This window comes from Azolla caroliniana, unplaced genomic scaffold (genome assembly GCF_043228905.1).
Source record: "Azolla caroliniana isolate FFs.n. ecotype wild unplaced genomic scaffold, voAzoCaro1.0.p SCAF_17, whole genome shotgun sequence".
NCBI classification, from domain to species: domain Eukaryota; kingdom Viridiplantae; phylum Streptophyta; class Polypodiopsida; order Salviniales; family Salviniaceae; genus Azolla; species Azolla caroliniana.
Window position 1 is genome coordinate 1600539 of NW_028230452.1, and position 23332 is coordinate 1623870.

General features: G+C 44.2%; 1 protein-coding gene and 2 non-coding genes across 4 annotated transcripts; 2 read left to right on the top strand and 1 right to left on the bottom strand.

The window, feature by feature from the left end:
- The first annotated feature begins 1205 nt into the window (after positions 1–1205).
- LOC147852705 (ribonuclease TUDOR 1-like) lies at positions 1206–9284 on the top strand. Of its 2 annotated transcripts, XM_087332975.1 has the most exons (16): positions 1206–1393; positions 2036–2110; positions 3252–3365; positions 3443–3550; positions 4577–4783; positions 4879–5085; positions 5182–5289; positions 5369–5539; positions 5633–5824; positions 6134–6502; positions 6799–7095; positions 7229–7417; positions 7583–7663; positions 7828–8025; positions 8108–8485; positions 8859–9284. In XM_087332975.1, the coding sequence occupies exons 1-16, from the start codon at positions 1259–1261 to the stop codon at positions 9036–9038; spliced, it is 3009 nt and encodes a 1002-aa protein (XP_087189101.1). In that variant the 5' UTR covers positions 1206–1258; the 3' UTR covers positions 9039–9284. The 2 variants fall into 2 exon arrangements, with proteins under 2 accessions (XP_087189101.1, XP_087189100.1); XM_087332974.1 differs by lacking the exons at positions 1206–1393; positions 2036–2110; positions 3252–3365; positions 3443–3550 and adding an exon at positions 4242–4405.
- Positions 9285–11019: 1735 nt separating this feature from the next.
- Positions 11020–11226, top strand: LOC147852706 (U2 spliceosomal RNA). The gene has a single exon (XR_015531356.1). It is a non-coding gene; the product is annotated as a U2 spliceosomal RNA (small nuclear RNA).
- An 897-nt stretch (positions 11227–12123) lies between these two features.
- Positions 12124–12288, bottom strand: LOC147852707 (U1 spliceosomal RNA). Its single transcript, XR_015531375.1, has one exon. It is a non-coding gene; the product is annotated as a U1 spliceosomal RNA (small nuclear RNA).
- Between the last annotated feature and the right edge of the window lie 11044 nt (positions 12289–23332).

Genomic DNA, 23332 nt, shown 5'->3' on the forward strand with positions numbered 1-23332 from the left:
GAATTGTTGTGCTAAGCTAAATAGATGTGGTGACAATGTTGTTCCCATTTAACTCACACGCGAAAGAAATAACATGTTTTTGAATATGAAGGTGTATGATCATTGTTTATTGCTATTGCTAGAAAGTATGACTGCTTTTTTGTTTCATAATGAATGCAATATCATACCAACTACCACTTAATATCAAGCCTTAAACAACATGTAAAAAGTGTCACCACTATCCCATCTTGGTTGCAAGTTTGGGTTTTAAATTAACTGATTTCATCCCATTTCTCTTCCATGCATAACCTTTTTTGCACAATGAAGAGAGCTCATAACATAGTCGAATCACCACGTAATCTCACAATTTTTGGTAAACAATTATAAGCAAGTAGGGGGGTTGTGTCCCATGGGAAAAATAGTAATCTATACTAGCACTTGAAATATTTCCAACATTCATTCAAGTTTAAGGACTCGACAACTAGTTTAGGCATTTTAGTGGAGGATACTTTTATTTTCCCCAAACAAAAGTTTATAATTGATTTCATACCTCTCTAACTCCGATCATAGCATTACTGATGCTACCTTCTCCATGCAATTTAGTTGTACGCATCACGAGAAATGTTGTCTCTGCATCCCAATATAGTATCTTCAAAAACCACATGCGTCTTCTCGATATCCTTAACCCTAGCATCCCACGGTATTGTCCCCCTCACTGACCGACTTGTAGTAGCTCATGATGAAGGCTTAGGTGTCCTTGACAGATTGTTAGATAGCTCAAGACTACTATGCGAGCTCTCGAAATCTAGATTGAAACATGACATGATATTGTCCCCTCCACTTGTCTGAGTCATATATATGTATAGGTCACGAGACATCTATGACTGGGACATTGGTACATGGGTGGACACTGGACACACACACATACACACTTCTCATGTTCTAGGCAAACTTCAAAGCAATCCAATGAAAATTACAATCCCAAGATGGAATTAATGCTATCTATCTACTACACCACGAAAGAGAGAGAGAGAGAGAGAGAGAGTTTTGGACGCGTGTCCGGCCAGGGGACGGATTCACACCGTCCGGACAAAAGTACGTGGCTTAGTTAAATGATTCTCTCTCTTTCTCTCTCTATCTCTCTCTCACACACACACTGTACACACACACACACACACACACACACACACACACACACTCTCTCTCTCTCTCTCTCCCCATTAATTCAGCTCAAGCCTCAGATCATTCTGAAGCCGGAAGAAGCAAGGAGAAGAAAGAAATGGCTACGCAATGGCTGAGGGGTACTGTGAAATCTGTTCCTTCTGGAGATTCTCTTCTCATCATGGGAAGCGTTCAAAGTGGAGCTCCTCCTGAGAAAACGATTACTCTTTCTTCTCTCATTTCTCCCAGATTGGTAAATTCCCCTCTCAATTATAATTTTTTTCCCATTCTCATCTCGTTCAAGATATTCTCTGTTTGTCTTTGTAAGTAGTTTTGGATTCAATACTTTCTTTTTTATATTGACCATTGGACTATATTATAGCTCTAGATCAAACACTCTAGCTAATGTTTAGCTTTAGATTGAAACTTTTAGCTATCTTTTTAGGTTTAGATTGAATAATTTAGCTGTGAACTTTAGCCTCGAGTTTTGGAGTTTGAAATCTAGTTTGTTCTCGAATGTAATTGAGATTAAAAATATAATGAAGCCTGCCTTAAGAAAAAACTTCTTTGATTCTGTTTCTCAAACGGCTCATTTGCTAATGATATGCATACTATATCTATGCGATAAGGTGACAAAGCATCCAATCTTATCTGCAGTTAAGAATGTGCTATCACGTGATATGATCCATGATCAAGAAATTAAAAGTATCCAATCTGATCTACAGTGAAAGTTGAAAACATCCAATCAGAAAAATTCAGTAGATAAGAACTATCCAAGATTATCCACAATTAAGAAGATAGAAGCATCCACTCTGATTTACAATTAAGAATATTAAGAATTTAATCTGATCTTTTCCCACATTGTGGCAATACTTCTTTGTGATGTTATTTTCAGGCACGGCGTGGAGGCCAAGATGATCCATTTGCCTGGGAAAGCCGTGAGTTCCTTCGAAAGAAATGCATTGGCAAGGTATTGTCTTATGTTAAAGATGATTTAGGTTTTCTTTAAGGTAGTTTTCTCTTGGCATATCAGTTGTAGAATTGGTTCATGCTAATTCCCTTCGAAGATGTGTTTACGATCAGTTAAGGCTGATTTGATCATCTGAAGGATGGGTTCTGGATTTATTAAGATTATTTAAGGCTAATTTTCTCTTCAAAGATGTGTTAGGATTTGTTATGGCTCGCTTGAATGTCATAAGGATAGGTTTAAGACCAGCTGGATGTATTAAAGTTGGGTTTAGCACTGGTTTAAGACTTTCTTTCTTGTGTGAAAAATGGTTTACGTTTGATTTTTTAAGGCCAAATTTTGCATGGTAATGTGGGTTTAGGATTAGTTTAAGGTTGGCTAGCTCATGTTAAATATGAATTTAGAATTGATTTTAAGACTGGATTGCTCATGCCAATTATAGTTTGGGATTGTCTTACGTTTGGACAGCTTGCCTAAAAGATGGCTTTAGGATTGATTTCAAGGCTCAATTGCTTCTGCAAAAAAATTGGTTTGGGGTTGATTAGCTCGTGCTAAAGATGGGTTTCTGATTGGTTAAGCAGGATGAATCATGTTAAAAACGATTTATAGATGGTTTAGGCTTTGTTAAGGCTGGATCTCTCCCAGTAACAATGGGCTAAATTTTGGTTTAAGGATGGCTGTCTTGTTTGGAAGATTGAATTGCATCCAGGATGACTGGCTTATATTAAACATTGATCAAGTTAGTTTGAGGATATGTGGTGGTATATATGTGTATTTAGATCAGTTGAATGTTTACTCTCTGCGTGGAAGTTGGTTTTCAGGATTAATTTAAGTCTGCTGATTCTTGTTAAATATAGGTTTGTTATTGGTTTTGACTTTTAATTGGTGGATGCATCTATCGGTTGTATTCAAGATTGGTAAAGGCTAGGCTGGATGGTAAGTATCAAAGATCGCATAAAATTGGGTTTCTTGCTGTTTAATACTGCCAAGCTTGTGTAAAAGTCAGATGGATCTTGCTAATTAAACATTTAAATCTGGCTAGTTCATTTTAAAGGTTGCTTAAGGCTGCATGATCTGTAAAATATGGGTTTAGGATTACGTTGCAAGCAGACTTTTCCTCTTATGTGTACTGATTCGTATGCAGGATGTCATTTTCCGGGTGGACTACACAGTTGCAGCTATTAATAGAGATTTTGGATCGGTTTTCATGGGAGAAACTAACCTTGCACTGGAGGTGGTTAGTCAAGGATGGGCAAAGGTAGGATGATGGTTACTAATGATGAGTTCTTGAATCAATTGTGTTCTAATGGTTTTTGTTACCTCTTCAAAATGTAGGTTCGTCCCCAAATTGGACAAAATACTAGTGAGCTTAGTCCTTTCATTGCAGAGTTGGAGCAGCTGGAAGAGCAGGCAAAGCAAAAAGGACTTGGAATATGGAACAAAGCAAGTTTATCTCTGTTTGGAGTATTTAACTGTTGTTATAGTTTTAGCTTTCTATTTGAGAAATGGATGATAGTTTCTAATGTCTCGTCTCCCAAATAAGCTTCTGTTTTGAGTGTCAACTCGTTCTTCCCTTTCCATTTGCTCAAGGTTCTCATGGTATGCATGTGATGTGCCATAGTACGGTGTATTTATTGTATTTTAAGATCTATATCATACAATACTGTAAATATGATGAAGAAAAAACAATTACATATTTAAGCATAAAAAATCGCAAACCTTAATGATTCAATAGAATAGAGAACGGTAAAATCCCATAACTTGGAAAGTAGATGAAAATTTTAAATATCCAAAATCCTTTGAGAACGTCCCGGAATCTCCCATGTTGCTTTTTCTCTTTCACAATGACGACTTAGACAGTAGAAGAGATAGAAAAGTAGGAACTTTTAAGCTCAAATAAGAACAAAGTATAAGAATGAGAAGCTGAAGGACATTTGCTCCACGAAAATGGTTGCTGAAGGTTGTCGATTAGAAAATAAAATATGGGTTTTGTTAATTTTGCTTGCACATTAAAGCATCTTCTTGGCAATGACGAGATTGCTGATTTATTATGAATTGAAAAGTGCTTCTTTCTTTGCTGGGATTGCAGATTATAACCAGAAGATGATATCTTGCATGGTCCTTCTGAAAACAGAATTGGAATTCCTGCATTCAAAATTTTCTGCCTCAATAGAGATCAGTTTCATTCTCTCATTTTATTCCTGATAGTAGAGACCTGAACTTATTAATTGTTAAGGCCAGATTTAAGGGTTTTGACAAAACAAAATGCACCTGTGCTTCTCAGTTGCACCCCACATGGTAATAACCCTGCATTTGTTGTTTGTAAACTGTTCGTTTAGTAATATCTTTTTTCTACCTTGTGCAGTGTATGAGAAATTATTTTTTGTTAAGTAATCCTTCCTTTTGGCCCTTGAGCAATCATCCCAAATTGTTTTAAGAAAAGTAGAAAAATTAATTTTCTTTCTGCAGGATCCTACTACAGTGGAAGCATCGACAAGGACTCTTCCTCCATCTGCTCTTGGTGATGCATCGAATTTCGATGCATCGACTTTTCTAGAGGCAAATAGAGGAAAACCATTGCCTGCTATTGTGGAACAAGTGCGAGATGGAAGCACTGTGAGGGTATATTTACTTCCAGAGTTCCAATATGTTCAAGTGTTTATTGCTGGAATTCAGGTAAATGTTTTGTCTCTGATGCTCCGATATACACATTGTTTTTGTTATTTGACTTACTGGTTTAGGCATTCATTCTTGGGTCTGTACGTTTGTAGTCTCCATCCATGGGAAGGCGAAGTACTGCAAGTGAGAGCCAAACATCTACAGACAATGGGGAGGCAGAGCCTGTGGATGGCACTAGCTCAACGGCAGTTCTCACTACTGCCCAAAGATTAGCTGCATCAAATGGTGTGGAAATTCCACCAGACCCATACGCAAGGGAGGCAAAGCATTTCACCGAAGTTCGGACCTTGCATAGAGATGTAATGAACCTTTCATTAAGTTTGCATCTGTAGGGATAAATATGGATTATATTTGTATTTGCACCGTGTGTTCATTTTGGTAACTTGGTGATACAGGTGAGAATTGTTCTAGAAGGGGCAGACAAGTTCAGCAATTTAATAGGTTCTTTGCATTACCCGCATGGTGATTCACCTGTAGATTTGTCTCTGGAACTGCTAAAAAATGTGAGTGTTTCTTGATGTAGGAGAATTTGCTGTAATCTAGAATTCTATGTATCCTCTAATACATCACTTGTCATGTAAGGGGCTAGCAAAAGTTGTTGAGTGGAGTGCCAAACTTTTAGATGAAGAATCTAGGCGGTCTCTGAAGAACACAGAATTGATTGCAAAAAAAGAAAAGCTTCGGTTGTGGGCTAACTATGTACCTCCCCCATCAAACTCAACAGCTATTCATAATGACAACTTTAAAGGCAAAGTAAGTGGAATAGCCTCAGTATAATATCAAAGGAACTTATGACAAGTCATTTCTCATGTGATGGTTCAAAACGGATTTGCTTTCCGTTGACAGGTCATTGAGGTTGTCAGTGGAGATTGTATTATAGTTGCTGATGACACCTTACTTATTGGAAGTCCATTGGCGGAACGCAGGGTCAATTTATCAAGTATACGAGCTCCCAAGATGGGGAGGAAGGGTGAAGACCCATCGCCTTATGCCAGAGAAGCAAAGGAGTTTCTACGGACTCGTCTAATAGGGCAGGAGGTTAGGGTCCATCATTTGGATGTCTTTCTTACTAAATAAATTCATGTAGCGGAAATAGAAATGACGCAAACTTAGGAAGCCACTTTGTTTGGAGCAGTATATGTTCGTGTCAGCTGCAAATTGATTAAGTGGAACTGAACTGCTTTTGTTTTCTTGGTTAGTGTACCCATGGAACAATGGCCTGTTGGAATGTTTTTGTTAGTGAGGCGTTTTCGTCATGAGTTTTAATCTTGCTAATGAGTCTATCTTTGTAAGGCTTGTTCATCATGACTTGCAACCTGGCTAATGAGTTCGTCTTAGTTTCTCTAGGTTTCTGTATTGATGGAGTATACTCGCAAGGTAACAGCAGCAGATAGCCTGTTACCTGTTCCCAGTATGGCTACAGGGGATGCAAGGATAATGGATTTTGGTTCTGTGTTTCTGCCATCTACATCAAGGGCGGATGCTCAGGATATAGCTCCTGCCCTTCCTGTGGCAGGGCAACCTGATGGTATAAATGTTGCAGAAATGGCGGTTGCTAGAGGATATGCGACTGTTGTCAAGCATCGAGATTTTGAGGATAGATCTAACTTCTATGATGCACTGCTTGCTGCTGAGGCAAGAGCTAGGAAGGGAAAGAAAGGCTTGCATTCTGAGAAAGAGCCTCCTCCATATCACATCAATGACCTGTCTAGTCAGGTATGTCTCTGCTCATAATGTAGCTTCTTTACCTTAAAAATTGCTGCATGGTTGCTATCTTTGGTACTAGCCCTTGTCACCATGCAATGAAGTTCCATATTGGTGTAGTCTTCATTAGTGTAATGTCTTGAATGCTGTACCTTTTTTTCACGCCCTTGTCATTGTCTAATTAAAGCTCTATATCGTGGAGTCTTCATAGGTTGATGTATAAATGTTTCAAATGTTATCTCAATTTATGCGGAGCTTATACATAATTTGAAAGCTTGGTGAATCAATTTTGTTCTTGTTTCGAGCAGGTAGCTCAGAATCCCCTGTCAAACCAGAATGGACAGAAAGCACAGAGCGCAGCTCAAAAGGGACAAAATCTGGCGGCTAAGGCAAAGCAGTTTTTACCGTTCCTTCAGAGATCCAAAAGGCTCCCTGCCATTGTAGATTATGTACTAAGTGGCCATCGTTACAAGCTAGTCATACCAAAGGAGACTTGTGCCATTGCATTTTCTTTGTCTGGTGTTCGTTGTCCGGGTCGTGGAGAACCCTATGCAGATGACGCTTTAGCATTTATGCGCCGTAGAATACAACAACGAGATGTTGAGGTATTCAATGGGTATTAAATGAATTATCTCCCTAAATTGGAAGACTGGGATTAGAGGATCTGTGTGGTGTTTATACCCTTTCTTGTTATTAAGAATCAAATTTGTTCTGGACTGTTTTGATTTGTATGGACAGATTGAGATTGAGAATGTTGATAGGACTGGAACATTTTTAGGTACCTTGTGGGAATCCAAAATGAATGTGTCTGTCCTCCTACTAGAAGCAGGTTTAGCCAAGCTTCAGCCATTTTTTAGTTCCGAACGCATAACAGAAGGCCATCTTCTTGCGCAAGCTGAGGAAAGAGCCAAGAAATCATTGTTAAAGGTAACTCCATAGCATTCTGGCTGAGGAAATGCAACCAGAAATGCTAGGCATATCAAAATGGTAAAATCAAAATACTGGTTACCAAATGATGCATCAAAGAACCCTGAAAAATCCTAATTATCAACTTCGGCATGAGAATTCACTACTGTTTAATGTTCTCTACAGGTTTGGGAGGGATATGTGGAAGGTCAAGAAGCCGATGTTTCTCTATCGGATTCTGCAAAGCCAAAGCAGGAAGTTCTGCAGGTAATTTATAGGGTGCTTTTAGGGTTTTTAGTTTGGCTCATTGTGACAACTTCTTCATAAGACAAAGATATCCACTGGAAAAAAACTGATCCAATCTGCAATGTAGTAACTTCAACCTTTGTATTACGCAATCAGTTTGAGCAAACTAAAATCTATCTGTGCAGATTAGAGTAACTGAAGTTATGGGTGGAGGCAAGTTCTATGCACAGTTGGCCAATGATGCTCGTGTTTCTGGTCTCCAGTTACAGTTGGAAGGACTAAGAGTGAAGGACAAATCCCTCACACCAATCAATTTTGAACCCAAAAAGGGCGACATAGTCATGGCACAATTCAGTGTTGATGGATCCTGGAACCGTGTGCTGGTGAGGAAATTATACCCCTGAGAATATTTGTCCACATTTGACTATCTTCTGTAATAGATTTGCTTTGCTTTGTGGTGTGTAGATAGTCAATGCTCCACGGCAGTCTTCATCAGAAGCCAGCAAAGATGAATATGAAGTCTTTTATATTGATTATGGAAATCAGGAGAAGACTATATTTTCAAAGCTTAGGCCCCTAGATACATCAATTTCTTTGGCCACACCTGGTCTAGCATTACTATTTAGCCTTGCATATGTTAGGATACCTGAGCTGGAGGATGATTATGGTCAGGAAGCAGCTGAGTACCTTAGTAGCCTGATTGGAGAAAGGGTTTTTATGGCTAAAGTGATTGAAAAAGACACATCGGGTGGGAAAGTGAAAGGCCAAGGAACCGGTACCAAGCTGAGTGTCATTCTTTACGAGGCTGAGCCAACTGAATCCATAAATATTTTGATGCTTGAGGTGTGTTGATTTTAGTTGGGTTTCATGCTCATGCTTTTGCTTAGTCGTTTATCCTTTATGAGATTGATGACTGTCTGAAACTGTTCAGCAGTGCTTGGCATGCTCTCTGAGCAGTCATTACTATATTTGTTAAATTGGTAACATTTGGTAACTTAGCATTGGTAACATTTGGTAACTTAGCATAAGTCAATTACTGTGGTTAAACTGATCAAATGTCAACTTATCATAAAATTATAGTCCAAAGTCAATTTATGACCGTTTGGAATGACAATTGGCAATTGGTTAAAATTCCCTAATGAAATGACTATGGTTTTCCTTTTAACTTTTTCTTGTGATGATACTCTGTTTTAATGATGTGTCATTGTCATTCCAGGCTGGGCTCTCTAGAGTAGAGAAGAAGAACAGGTGGGATCCCAAAGAAAAACAGGCAGAGCTTGAAAAGTTTGTAGAATTCCAAGAAGTGGCTAAAAAGCAACGGTTGAACATTTGGCACTATGGTGATATTGGGTCTGATGAAGAGGACAATGCTAGTTCTCGGGGAAGCCGTCGCTGATCTATACATGGCATTTAAATTGTTGTTGACTTAGAAGTGTTCAGCAGAAGTCATGAGAGGGTTTGCTTGCCTTTATGATAATGATGTACACCTATACAAAGTTCATTTCCGGGTGTAGAGAAGTTTTGCTTATGTAGCAAATAAGTGTAGTTTCTCTCTCGTAATTATACTTTGAATTTATCACATCATGATTGATCTCCAAAAGAGGCATTTGCTTATCAAATCATTACTTTGTCTTTCTGTACAGTTTGGATCCCCTCATTATTCCATTTTTTATACGGTGTTGTAATGTCCTTAGTCGACTTGAATGAATTGAAACATTGAGCAATGTTTGGCTTCACTTAGGACAACTTTTGCCTAAGTACCACTTCAAAGCAAAAAAGTTACATGAACATGCTTCCGATTGCTACTTCACAGGCATCGATAAAACCCATGGAACTTTGTTCGAGGTTCTAATTGTTGTGGGAATATTTGGAGTGCATAGTAACGGAGTCTCTTTGGGTTTATTGAATTCTCATCTCCTCATTTAAGTTTAGAAGAGAGTATCCTCATGAAGCATCTATAAAAAAGGGTTTTCTTCCCAAACCTTATCATTTAAATAGTGACACCTTGAATACCATCCATTGATTAGTAGGAATGACAAGGTGGAGAACTTGTAAACCTTAGGGGGAAGACCTTATCATTACAAATGTAAATGAGAGAGAAATGAAAGTACTTAAATAGAATCAACATGAATGTACTTAAATATAATCAACACTTGTCATCAATCAACTTCTCTCATGCTTCAATGCTTTCTTCCTCTCTATCTAGCCTCCTTTCATTTCCATTTGGTAGTCAAGTCCGCAACATCAACCTTGCTTTTTCGGCACCGCAACGGTCTTGATCATTACACAATTTTCATTAAGTCATAAACCATGTCACATTGGGATTTTGTGAAGCGTCAAGTAATTAGGTTTGATGAGCATAAACACAATGCCTTTAATTCAATTGTTTGGAGAAGAAGACATACAAAAATCAAATATAGGGCTATTCTAATTAGGGCATGTCCATTGATAAACAAGTGAATACTTCTTATTGAGTCCACAAACAAATGGTGCCAAATTTGAAGTTTCTTTTTTACTATTTATCGTAGGAAGTATCTACCTCGTTGGTTCGTCACTCTGAGGCTTGGGTAGATTAATGCCCTCTGTATGGTGAGTCGGGCAAGAGAGTGTCAATCACCCTTGAGCTCGTTGACGAATAGACTAGTTCACTCGTAGAAAAGTAGTCTCACCTAAAAATATTCACTTGTAACAGAATTAAATTATAAGATGTTATTGGCACCAGGACTTAACCTAGGTAGCATACACATTTTATTAATGACTTAATCAATACACACATGCACAAAATCATTCGAAAACAACCATCTCTATCAATTTAACCACTTTGTGAAGCCACCCACTCTCTCATGCAAAGAGGTTAACTGCAAAAAATTAAGATTTGAGCATTAGAATATTAATGAGGATAAAGGAGTACCGATACATGTTAAACCGAAATGTGGAATTTAAATGGGTTCACATAAAACCAAGACTCTCTACAATTTGTTTAGTACATCCCTTACCACAGTTGGCATGATTCGTTGATTGTGTCCCTCTAGTGGTCTTGCAACATGGATAATTTACTTATGATTCACTCCATTCTTGAGTTGGGAGGCAAAAATGTGATATGCCACATGTTGAAAAGAGATCAAGGCACTTTAGTGTGGAGATAAGTGGCGGCGTCATGGACGAATCGTCACATGAGCTTTGGAGTGTAAAAGCTTGCGGAAAGGTTAGTGGGTTGTATGGTACTATAATTGTTGTTGTTGTCTCGTGTTCGAAGAGGGGAAGTAAGGTCAATGTACTAGTTAGAGACATAGATAGATATATGTATATATATCCCACATACAAAATCACTTTTTGGTGTCTCCTATAAGTATGGAAGTAGAAGCTCAGAAGAAATCATACCTTTCTCGGCCTTTTGGCTAAGATCAAGTGTAGTATCTGTTCTTATCAGTTTAATATCTGATACGTGGCCTATAAGGTCACATGATATTAACCTAATTTCTTTCATGGGGGCAGCACCCGTTCGAGGCAGCTTGCTGTCTCTGGGAGCTGCGTGCGTCGCCTCGGTATTGCACTGACGCCGAGGTCATATAGGCGCGCCCCCCCTCCCCCAACTACAAACACGAACAAAATGTTATTTCTTGAAGTATAAATGATGAATAAATCAATAATGCAAGCAATAGGTAGTGTAAGGCTGGTAAATAACTGCCCGTTTGCCTACAGTTCCAATGGTTGGGGTACCCATGATTCTACACACCCGTATCATGGTAAGACTTTGGCGGCATCTAGCATGTCCAGGAGTGATCAGGGTTGTATAGACATGCCATGTGATGCTTCCTACCCGACTGATGTATATATATATATTTATGCCTCATATCCACTCCATGATTCTATCTGACTATTATATATTTGCCTCCATCTTTACCCTATCGTTTGTTTATCCATGACGACTCCACCCCAGCTGTGCTAATTTACATCACATACATGTACTCCCTCTACCCCGTCACGTCTGTTATTTACATAACCTACATCTAAAGTATATACACCCCATACGTCATTTACACATTACGCAGTCCAGGTAGACTCAATTTTCGGACATTCAGAGTTTAATTGATTGGAGATTATTTGAGAAGGGGGCCGCGCGAACGTGAGCCCCCACAGCCACAAATTATGACCTGCACTCTCCCACCCAGACTGGTTTATATATATGGCTCCATTTACAATTCCATGATGCTCTCGCGCTATTATATATATACATTCATTTCTCCATGACAATCAGAGGAATTACATTCATTTACAATTCCATGATACTCTCTTATCTCTCTATTCTATATATAGATCCATTACCATGATAGCTAGTTTGTTGAATTTTGGATTATTTTCCGCTGGGAATTGGGTGAGGAATTACATTCATTTACAATTCCATGATACTCTCTTCTCTCTCTATTCTATATAGATCCATTACGATGATAGCTAGTTTGTTGAATTTTGGATTATTTGAGAAGGGGGCCGCGCGAACGCGAGCCCCCACTGCCACAAATTATGACGTGCACTCTCCCACATTGGGGAGATGCTAGGGCAAACAGCCCCTCCGGCAGTGCAATGGAGGCGCCGGCCCTAAGCCATCGGCCTTGCTGATCACCGATAGACCCCGCCCAGGTAAGTATGTTTAGCTGCTGCTCAAACCACTCAATTTATAGCTCCCTTCCTCCCCGTCCTCTCTATGTGGGACAAATAGAAGATATACTCTATCTACACTTTTCCATTTCTGCTCTTTTTTGTATTTATTCGCCATGGCCCATGACACACACGGTGGGGCCGTGCCTACAAATTACGAAACTTTTTCTCGACTATTTCATGGTGTTTCCACATGGTCGACAAATAGTTTATGCATGTGGAGTTACATTAGGGAAAATGCATCGAATGCATGGCTCCCCCCAACGCCGAGAAGTGTGCCTTAATGTCTCGATTGAATGACTCCTCTGTCCAAGAAAGTTTACAGTTATCCTCCAAGCCACGACACCAACAAAATGTCCACATGTAGTCTTCATTCCTTGGGCAAATTCACTTGTGACGACACATCTTGGCACTTTGTTGCACAAGATTTCCTGCGCATGGACAATGGTTGATCGAAAAAACATACAATGAACTTTGGGTTGTGTTCTTAGAAGCATCAAAGAATCAACCATCGGTCTAGAACAAAAAGTTTCATGTTACCTGAGCGTATGTCATACGGATTCCCACTTCCATCATTTCGACCCACCCTGCACAAATTCTCTGATGTTTGTATGCAACATTTGAGGCACGTGGAATACTGTCAATCCCAATTTGTACAACATTCACACCCATCGCACTAATCTTATGGTTAACATGGGTTACACCACCACATATCATAATGGGATGTAGTCAATGTGGAATATCGACGTTCTCTCGTCATGGGTGGTACTATAACATGTTCTTGTTATCGATAATATTTAGTGGGCCCTACTCGGTTGTTGAATGGTTTCCTTGTACTACGGCAACAATGTGTGAGTTCTTGCTTCAAAACACCATATGCCTATACGGGTGTGTGGAGAATGTAGTGGCAAGCATGTGAGAGTTCAATGCCAATGAAGCCACATAGCTCTTCGAGCAACTAGGAGTTAACCTATCCCTTACGATTGCTTAATAGCCCATTTAAGCCAATGGGAAGATAGAGCTTGGGCACGGTCCGATAAACAAGGCTATTGGCTGAGCTTGTGAATGAAGGGATGGTGATTGGCCTCCTTGTGGGTCGAGAGGACCACCCACAACTCATCAAAAGGGTTCATGCCAACTGAGCTCGTGTATGGTCTAAAGGTGTTAACGCACAAAGAAGAGACGATCACATCGTACGTGGCAATGTCCTGCCAAGGGGAGATTTGACAATACGCATTAACTACGACCAAGAAAGATCGATGACGGAGACTGGGCGATCGTGTGCCACAACTGCCCCGAAGACCAACACAACTGAAAGAAGAAGTTCATGTGGTCATGGTTTGGGCCGTATGTGTGATCAACGAGAATGAAAAGATCGTGTACGACCTCGCTAAACTAGATAGTAGGGAAAAAAAGGTATGATATTCAAGAAGCGGTAGGACGAGATGCTAGACCTCGATGGCATTCACGACGACAATGACGACGAGGAGCAAGCATTGGGAAGCGATGGCGGCCACAAGTGACCACCTTCAGTCACCCCATTCTTGGCGTATACGGGTGGACGTGGGGGTTTCACGAGGTGGATGTTGTCACGTGGCGAGACCAAAGGAGGAATGCAGGGCAATGAGGGGGAAAGGGGAAGATGTAAAAAGATCAATGTAAATAAAATCTAAAAAGGTTATAACAATAAAAAGTCAAAGACCCTACTGATTGTGGAGTTGTAGTGTCCCTTGGCCACTTCAACAATAGGAATATAGTTGTCACACGACACAATCACATCAAATACGTAGTTAGTGAGGATTGAACCTGCAACCTCACATCTACAAAACGAACGTCATGCTTAACCATCTAGATATGAGCATGTATTTGTATATAATAGAGTATTGTATATTCTAGTATATATACATTCCAGAATATTCTAGAGCCTTTAGTGTATTCTAGAAATATTTTATGGTGTATTCTAAACATGTATAATCTAGAGATATTTGTTAGGTATATTCTAGAGATACTCAATCTTAGAACTTGTATAAATACTTGTAATCTCTTTCATACCTTCCAAGGGATTCAACACCAGTCATTGACAAATTAATATAGTATTCTAATTTCGCGCCATCTTGTCTCCTTGCTCTTCTTATCTTTGTCTTCATGGTCTTGTTTCGTGCCCAACTTCTTAAGTTCCTCGCCTCGTCGTCCCCAACTTCCTGAGTTTCTAGCCTCGTCACTTATAGCTCGTCTAGCTCCATGTCCTTGTAGGCATCCTCTTCCTCCACCTCCAAATCCGGATCTGGATCCGGCTCCGGCTCGTGTCCCTTCTTGAAGGCCTTTATTTGCTTCCTTGCAACCAATATTGCTATCCTTGTTCCATTGAGCTCCGCCAAGTGGTAGGTCGCGTTGTCATTGGCGCTCGTCGCCACGTATGGCCCGAACCACCGTCATGCGAACTTCTGAGTCGACTTGTGTTGATTGTTGAGACTGTTGTCGTAGACCAGCACCCAATCGCCTTCTTTGATCTTCTTTGGTCTCAATCGGTGCGTCATGTCGAACCGATCCTTACTCTTCATCCTCGCCTCCTTTAACTTTGCCTTCACCGATTCCATTTCCTCTAGATGCCTCTCCAGTTGTCGAATCCGCGCAACCAGCAACTCTTCCCGGCTCATTTCGTCTAATCAGTCGACCAACGTCCATGATGTTATTGTTCTCTCCACTGGAATGATCGGCTTTTGTTCGAACATGAGTTCGGCCGACATGTATCCGGTTATAGAATTGTGCGTAGTTCGGTCGGCCCATAGTGCATATGTAAGAAGTCTCAGCCAATTTCCGACTCGTCTGTCGTAGGCTCATACTATCGCTTTGACAATCGGCTCGTGCCCTCTTTCAACCTTCCCGTTCGCCAAATCACATCCTCGATCAAGAACCGACATACTATTGTAGTCGTCTTGTTCGTTAATGCTCAGCCCTCTACCTAGTTCGTCAGGTCTTCTCTTGCTAACACCAAGTATTGGATCTGTCCTACACCAGTCGGCATCGTTAATATATCAACCATCCACTTAAAGTGAATGGTCGACGAGTAGGTCGGGTACAGTTTGTCACGGTGCCCGACTCCGAAATGTACCTAGCAACTATCACACATCGACACAAAATGATGCACATCTTTGTACATCCCCGACCACCAGTACTTCTCTTTCAGCCTTTCGAAAGTCACTCACGTTCCTCGGTGTCCGGACCAAGGACTCTAGTGGATGTCCAACAGCAACACTGACGAGTCTTTCGCCCGCGTCACCACCCAGAGTGGTGGGTTGTTCCTCCTCTTCGAATGCTGCCATATCACCCCGTCTCGCAAGAAGAACTTGTAATCCTTTCTCTGGATTCGACCGACCTCTTCCTTCATCCACAATGCATCATCTATCATCGTGCTTAGGAACCGTCCTATACGAGGCCACTCCTCGTTGTAATCATCCTTGTTGAACTTGTTCAAGGTTGGAGTGATTCGCCTGTTTACTGACAATTAAGTTGACTCGAAGAAGTCCATGCCAACATCCTCGTCTTCTGATACCATGACATTCTCATTGTCGTATCACCCTCTCGATAGCATGTCAACCATGGCATTATCCTTTCCAGAGATGTGTCGTATCTCCGGATCGAGGGACTTAATGTATGTGATCCACCTGAGCATTGCCAGGTCAAAAGTCGCGCATCTGGAAACCATCCCAAGGATCGGGAGGCAGTCTTTCTTGATTATCACCTTCATCCCAATCAGGTACTCTTTGTCGGCCTTTACCGCCGAAACAATACCCCATAGTTTGCGCTAAACATGGGCGTATCCTCTGTGTCGCTCACTAAGAACCTTCGCGTCAAATCGGATGGCATTGTCATGAAGGATTCCGACCATATGAAGAAATGGAGTTGGATGTGCGTGAACGTGTGTGTGCACGGATGCACACGAATTAAGTGTTAGGTACAAACATATGTAAATAGCATAGGACTAGTGAGTACTAGGGAGTATTTACATAGTTTGCGCTAAACATGGGCGTATCCTTTGTGTCGCTCACTAAGGACCTTCGCGTCAAATCGGATGGCATTGTCATGAAGGATTCCGACCATATGAAGAAACGGAGTTGGATGCGCGTGAACGTGTGTGTGCACGGATGCACACGAATTAAGTGTTAGGTACAAACATATGTAAATAGCATAGGACTAGTGAGTACTAGGGAGTAGGATTTAATGGGCACTTTAAAGACCCGCACGGATAGAGAGGATACGGGGATTTGATGTGAGGAAATCGGGGGGGGGGGGGGGGATCTCTAACAATGATCACGATGTAACGCCCCCCCCCCCCCCCCCCCCTTGTGCTATTAAAGGGGAGGCTTGAGCCTGTTTTAAGGATCCATGATCGGGGAGGACGAAGTGCTCTCGGTTTGAGTACCGATATCTCTCTCTCTCTCTCTCTCTTCCCCGCTCTCTGTTTTCTTATGTGTGTGTGTTTCGTGCTGATCTGGGAAAGGAGGTGAAGCCTCTGCTCACGCAGGAAGCTCGTGAGCTCCCGAGTAGAGGTTCATCGTTCTATGGGTGTTCGTGGTGGTCGTAGTTCAGAGCACCATTGCCAGCCAAGTCCGGTTGTAAACATTCATTCTATGTTAATCATTAGTATTTTGTTGTGTCTCTTCTTGTGTTGGGTATTTCCACGTAGTTCCTGCTTGTTGTTGTTCGCTGCGCACCCATTCTGTCTCTGGTGTGTACGTGTCCGAGTCTGTGGGTTCGTCAACTCATTACTATTGTCCAACAGCCTGACTAGAACAATACCTTTCTTCAAGCCCTTGTGCTAACTGTTCGGGATCCGGTGTCGCGTTATTACACGCGTGTGTGTAGAAGGGGCGGGACCACGGGGGTCTCGGACGAGGGAGAAAAGGGATGCCAAGAAAACCAACACCAGATACGGCCTGGATGCAACCGAACACGAGAGAGAGAGAGAGAGAGAGAGAGAGAGAGAGAGAGAGAGAGAGAGGGCGTGCGCACTACACCGACTCTTATGCACAGGAAACAAAGGGGTGGAAACACCCAACATTACCAGAGATGCGAATGTGCACAACCGAACATATATATATATATATTACAATGGAACAGTTACAACTCCGGCTCCGAGCCGGACTAAGGTAAGTTAGGTCACAATAGTTGTCTGACGCCAAGCCACCGTTGGGGAGCTCTTGGGCTTGTCGCGCCGAGCGGGGTCTTGCACAGGAAGCCGAGCCGAAGTAAACCTACAAAGGGGGGAAGATACTACCACGGCCACGAGCCGGTTACACTCAGAAGAAGAGAAGTTAACCTAACAGCTTTGCTACCATAGTTGCAGCTCGACTTCTCGAGAAGGAGAAGACTAAAGGAGACAAAAGAAGGAAGAATGAAGCTAACCCTAGAAAAACACGAAATGGTATACCCTTTGTGAATCAAAATGGGCAACCCTTTCACAAAGGGTGCTCCCTTCCTTTTATAGAACAAGGAGAGGGACGCATTACAATGTGACATAAATCCCGACTTAAATGGGATTCTTTGTCCCGACTTGACTCCTATTATTCACACGTTTTACAAGGGTGAGCACACACGATGCACTCCGCCGATTCTCCCGTTATTTTCCGATTCCACCTAGGGACGGTTTTCTCCACAACATCTGCCCCCACCTAACCGTGCATCCACCGATATGCGCCAAAATGGACTCTTGCTGGAGAAGACCGGCCCACGCTTATCCTTCACCTTCTGGATCGACATCCATTCCAAGCCGATCGTTGTCACTATCCATGTCGTCTGGGTCCGGTTCATCCTCGTGCGCTTACCTCTCCGTAGGCCCATTCGACCCGTCAATAGGTCGTTCATCACGACCTCGTAGCACGCGCACTTCATTGTTGGCCTTTCACTTGGCCGAATGCACGCTCCGCTCTCCGTAAGTCCGGGGTCCTCCGCTTGAGGAGCACTTGTAACGGCCCGCTTGGCCTCAGTCCGTTGCCACGTTGTCTTGGTCGCCGTCTTTGCCGCCGCTACCGTCTGTCACTCTCGGTCTCACACGGCTCTCGGGCCAGATGCTAGAGTCTCTAGAGTCGGTGCGTGCGAAGTCCCGGCACCACCGCTTCCCTTTTGCCTGTGGGTGTCCTCTACGTCCGAGGAATACTCGTAGTAGCTTGCTTGGCCCCTCTTTCGTCTTGCGCCGTTGCCGCCGGGTTGAAGCCTTTTGCTCGCCGTCTTCCCCTTGCCCCCACCAGCTTGTCATCTCGGGCTTGGCTTGCCACGCCAGTCGTTGCCACTTCGACTAAGCCGTTGAGACCTCCGAAGCGGGCGTGGAGGATCCTTCTCCGGCCTGTATCTTCCCCGGTTTTCGACCCGTGCAGCTCATCGCGCACCCCTTTCCGCGTTCCCGGCACCACCGCGTGCGTGCCATCCTTTACTCGTGCTCCGATTCGGCCGTCGATAGCCACTTGCACGATTCTTCTTCAACTCTGGGTGTGCCCTTCTTAGCTTGGCACACCGCCCGTACTTGCCCTTACTGGCTCCTTCAGAAAACGTAACCGGCCAGTAGGGGGTTCGCACTTAGACAACTTCCGTCTTGTCGACTATTGTCGATGCCGGGTCTCGTTCCTTGCTGCCACCAACCTTCTCTCTCAGTCTTACGTTGCCACGTTGGCCGAATAGCCGGAGTCTCCGGATCGGTGTGAAGATCCCATAGGGTTGGTCTTTGTTTCGTTGCTTGCCGAAATTCGGGTGTCTTTTGTTTGAGTCCCTCCCGGACTCTCCTCGTGTCTCCCGCGTAGTCGGGTCCCGCTTCCCGCCGCCACCGGCTTTCTTGTAGAAGATTGCTTGCGGAAGCGTTAGAAAGAACAATACACAAAGAGAGAGAGAGAGAGAGAGAGAGAGAGAGAGAGAGAGAACAAAACACACTATTTTCCAAAATTATATGAATACTCTGTGCTCTGTATCTACAACGCGCTCATCAGCGCTATTTATACAAGTCCACACGGGACTGTTAGAAGTATGGTGTACTTCAATGCTCACACGAGCATCTGACACTAACTACGAGACTATAACTGCCTAGTAGTCTAACCTATACTAGGCTTCCGGTTACAGATTGGATCCGGCATACCGGCTCCCCAGCTCACTGGTCCTTACTGCTTACCGGCTTGGTTGCTCACCGGCATACCGATTCATCTCGCTTACCGGCTCAGGCTTATTCAGCCGATTCGGCTCTGGTTGAGCTTGCCGCTCAACACTCCCCCTCAAGCTCAACCTGAGGTAGGGTCGTAGTGTCAACCTCTGTGGCAGCCGGTTCTTCCAACCGACTTCTCCTGGCGTCGCTTCGCCTTGCTCGCGTCCTTGTTCGGTCTGGTCCCATTTGCCGCGACCCTTTTGGTTCTACGCGCCTCGACCTTCGGCATGTCTGCTCAATAGGCCCATCTCAGCTCCTTCGCTGCTATGACTCCGACGCTTGCCGATCCATCGGTTCCACCGTGATGGCATCAACTTCCGCTGCGTCCGTGTCTCCTTGGCCTCTCGTTGATCCGACTCATCCGGATCCGTCTGTTGATCCGAATTGGTTGTCTCCAACTCGTTCCAGCTCTTGTCCGATGTTACCGGCTGGCAAGGAGTCCAAAATACGGAGTGAAGGGATTAATTAGATATGGTTGTAAATGAGCATAGTGTGGACGGACGGACTGGAAACGGTATGCCGTTCTAGTTCCGGACGGATCCCGAATAGGTGCGAGAGGCACCGTTTTGTACTACGGGCCGGAAACCTATTTAAAGGCCCGGACCCCATTGTAATGACAGCGGATAATTAATAGAGATTATGATGTTTATACTTCTGTCTTGATTTCCGTTCTGTAATCACTGTTATATCTTACGCGTGTAATTAACCAAAGCAATCTAATCGTGTAACCTACGTAAGTCGGTGTAATCGTTGAATCTTAATCCTATGCCGTAATCACCCTTTGGTGAAGTGTCTCCGTGACACCTTGTGTTAGGCCTTGTCCGGCATAACCTATAACACAGTTTTGGCGACCACGATTCCTGCTTTCTCGCAGCGAACGACGGTAATGGATGACTAGACCAACGCACGACTTGGTTACAGACTGAGCTCGACGCCTCGCCGAACGGCAAAGACGGCGTGAGACTTTCCAGCAAGCAGCGCAGGAAATTCGCTCGGATCGTTCGTTCTCCAACGAGATCCGGAGAGTCGCGGAGGAATCTCTCTGGTTACGGCAAACTCGCGACCAGGACGACGGAAGCAGTCTAAGTAGTCTCCGGGAAACCGAACGACTCCTGGAGGCGCTGGCAAGCGGAGAAAACGAGGCAGAAGCCTTTTCAGCCTACGAATCGGATTCCGAAGGGGGATACAGCGTGCACACGAACTACCGGAGCAGCAACGATACCCCCGGCGGCCCGGAAGACGACGGGTCGGATACCGTGCCGACTCCAGAACCGGAACCGCGCAACCAGGGCTATCCGGAACCGCAAACGGAAGCCGTCAACCCACCAACACCGGAAGTGGAAGAAGCAAAGCCACCAACACCAACGAAAGAGCCGGCAAAGGTACCGGAAGAAGAGCCGGAAAAAGGACCGGCAAAAGAACCGGAAGTGAAACCGGAGAAAGAATCGGAAAGATATCAACAAACGCCACTAAACCGCTGCCTAATACTGGACGACGACATGCCGTTCCAATACTCAAAGTATCGCGATGATCCGGACGCGGAAGCGCATGTTGATGACTTCGAGCAGACATGGGAAGCAAATCACACGTCCCAGCGAATGACACCGGAGGAAGAAGAACGCTCGAAGATAGCGGAATTCGGAGTCACGTTGGAGGGACCAGCAACACGATGGCGGCGGTCGCAGGACCCGGCGACCATCACAACATTTGCAGAATTAAAAGCAAAATTCTTGCATTTTTTCCACAAGGAGGTCGACCAGACGACAATGGTGGGCCTGTTTTATACGATCCGGCAGGAGGCAGGGGAAAGTATTCCCCAATTCGTCATCCGTTTCCAACGGATGCATAGCCAGCTTGCCCGTGCACCCCCGGAGGAGGAATTACGGACGATATTTTTAAACGCACTCCGGGAACCGTTACGCACGGTGTGTACGGTAATCGACTTTCGAGGATGCACCATCGATCAGGTCATTGACCGGGTCAGAGAAATGGAAAAGACAAGCTCATGGCTTACGCTGGAAACACTGCAACGGGCGTTACCCACCGAGGAAGATCTCCGGTTCCGGCAGGCAATTCAATGCACAATCTGCTTGAATGCCGGACACTCGGCAGTAGAGTGCACCATGCGCACTCAGTGTGTGATTTGTCAATCCAAGAGTCATACAACGGACCGGTGCGAGTATAACCTGTTAAACTGACAAGCACCACCCGTCCGACGGATCGAGCCAAGAAGCAGCCAAGACGAAGATGAAGATCGTTGGCAAAAAATGAACCGGTACCGACCGGCACAGGATGTCCGGTACGGAGACAGGCAAGAGAATGATGGCCGGTACGGGAATCGGCGTGATAACTACGACCGGTATGAGCGATCAGACCGTTATCGTGAGCCCAACAGGCGACACGAGCAATACGACAGAGACCATTCCCCTGGTTACCGAAGGCACCAGGAGGACTACGGCCGATTTTACGATCCACCACGACCGGACTACCGAAATAAACATAAGAATAATAAGAAACGTAATTTCAAGAAAGGTGGTCACCCAAGGGACCCGGAACATGGAACCCCAAGGAGCCAACCAGCACAGAACGCACCACTCGCTACGGGACCGACTCTGGCTACCAGCAATGCTGAATCCAGCAATACCCGTAAAGAGTACTGCTACTACTGCAGGCAGGAAGGCCACTACAGTAACCAGTGCCCGGTAAAGAGCTACGAGAAACGACCAACAGTTAATATGGTGGTTCCGGAAGTGACGGATGTACAGCAAGTAACCACACGGTCGAAAGGCATGGCCAAAGAGTGGGAAACACAAGAGGCCATACGAAAACAGGCAACAGAATGGGTGAAGGAAGCCAATGAAAGGAACGTCGCGGACGCAGAACGGCAAAAGGCGAATACCATAGGGAGTGCCGGCGGTAGCCACCCAGAAAACGAGACATGGCAAGCACTGCAAGAATGTCAGATCACGTTGCCGTTAGGAAGACTCTTGCAGCTCGTACCGCGATTCACAGAAGGACTAAAAACGGTCATGACAGACGGTATAGCCCCACCGGCACCAGTCCTCTTCTCGAATCCGGAGGAGGGACCGACGGTGGTGGACACTAATAGTCCGGCGATTACAGCTATTGTCAAAGGGCACGAACTTCCCGGCACCGTAATCGATGGAGGTTCCGGGGTGAACGTAATAAGCCTCCGTACGTGTGATGCCTTGGGTATACATGAATGGGAGCCATGTCCGTTCTGGCTACGGATGGCGGATACGAGCTCTGTACGGCCGACGGGCTTAATACGGAAATTGGAAGTCACCATAGGAGGCCACACATTTCACATCTCGGCTGTAGTGCTGCAGCTACAGGCGCAAGGCGCGTACCCACTGCTGTTGGGCAGACCATGGTTGAAAACAGCACACATCAAGCAAAATTGGCGGAAAAATATGATTACCTTCCGGCGCGGAAAAGCCAAGGTCCGGGTACCGACACAACCACGGACGAGCAACGGTAAGGAATGCACACCGCTGTATGCGGAATGTGTGAACATGCTTGAGGGATTGGCAGACGACGAAGAAGCCCAGTACTTGGAGGAACATCCGAAGATCGTACCACTCTTCGAGATTGACGTAGCTGAAGCCGTAGCCGCATACTTGCCGCAGCGGGACGACACCGAAGCCGAACCAGACAAAGATGCGATTCGGGAATTACGGCAAGCACAGGAAGCGTTGGAACGGGAAATGGCCGTTTCCCAACGGGTAAAAGCATCCCAGCTCGACGAAGTGAACCTAGGAAGCAAGGACGAATCAAAGCCGGTACACATCGCCAAAGAAATGAAGCCGGAAGATAAAGCGGCGATG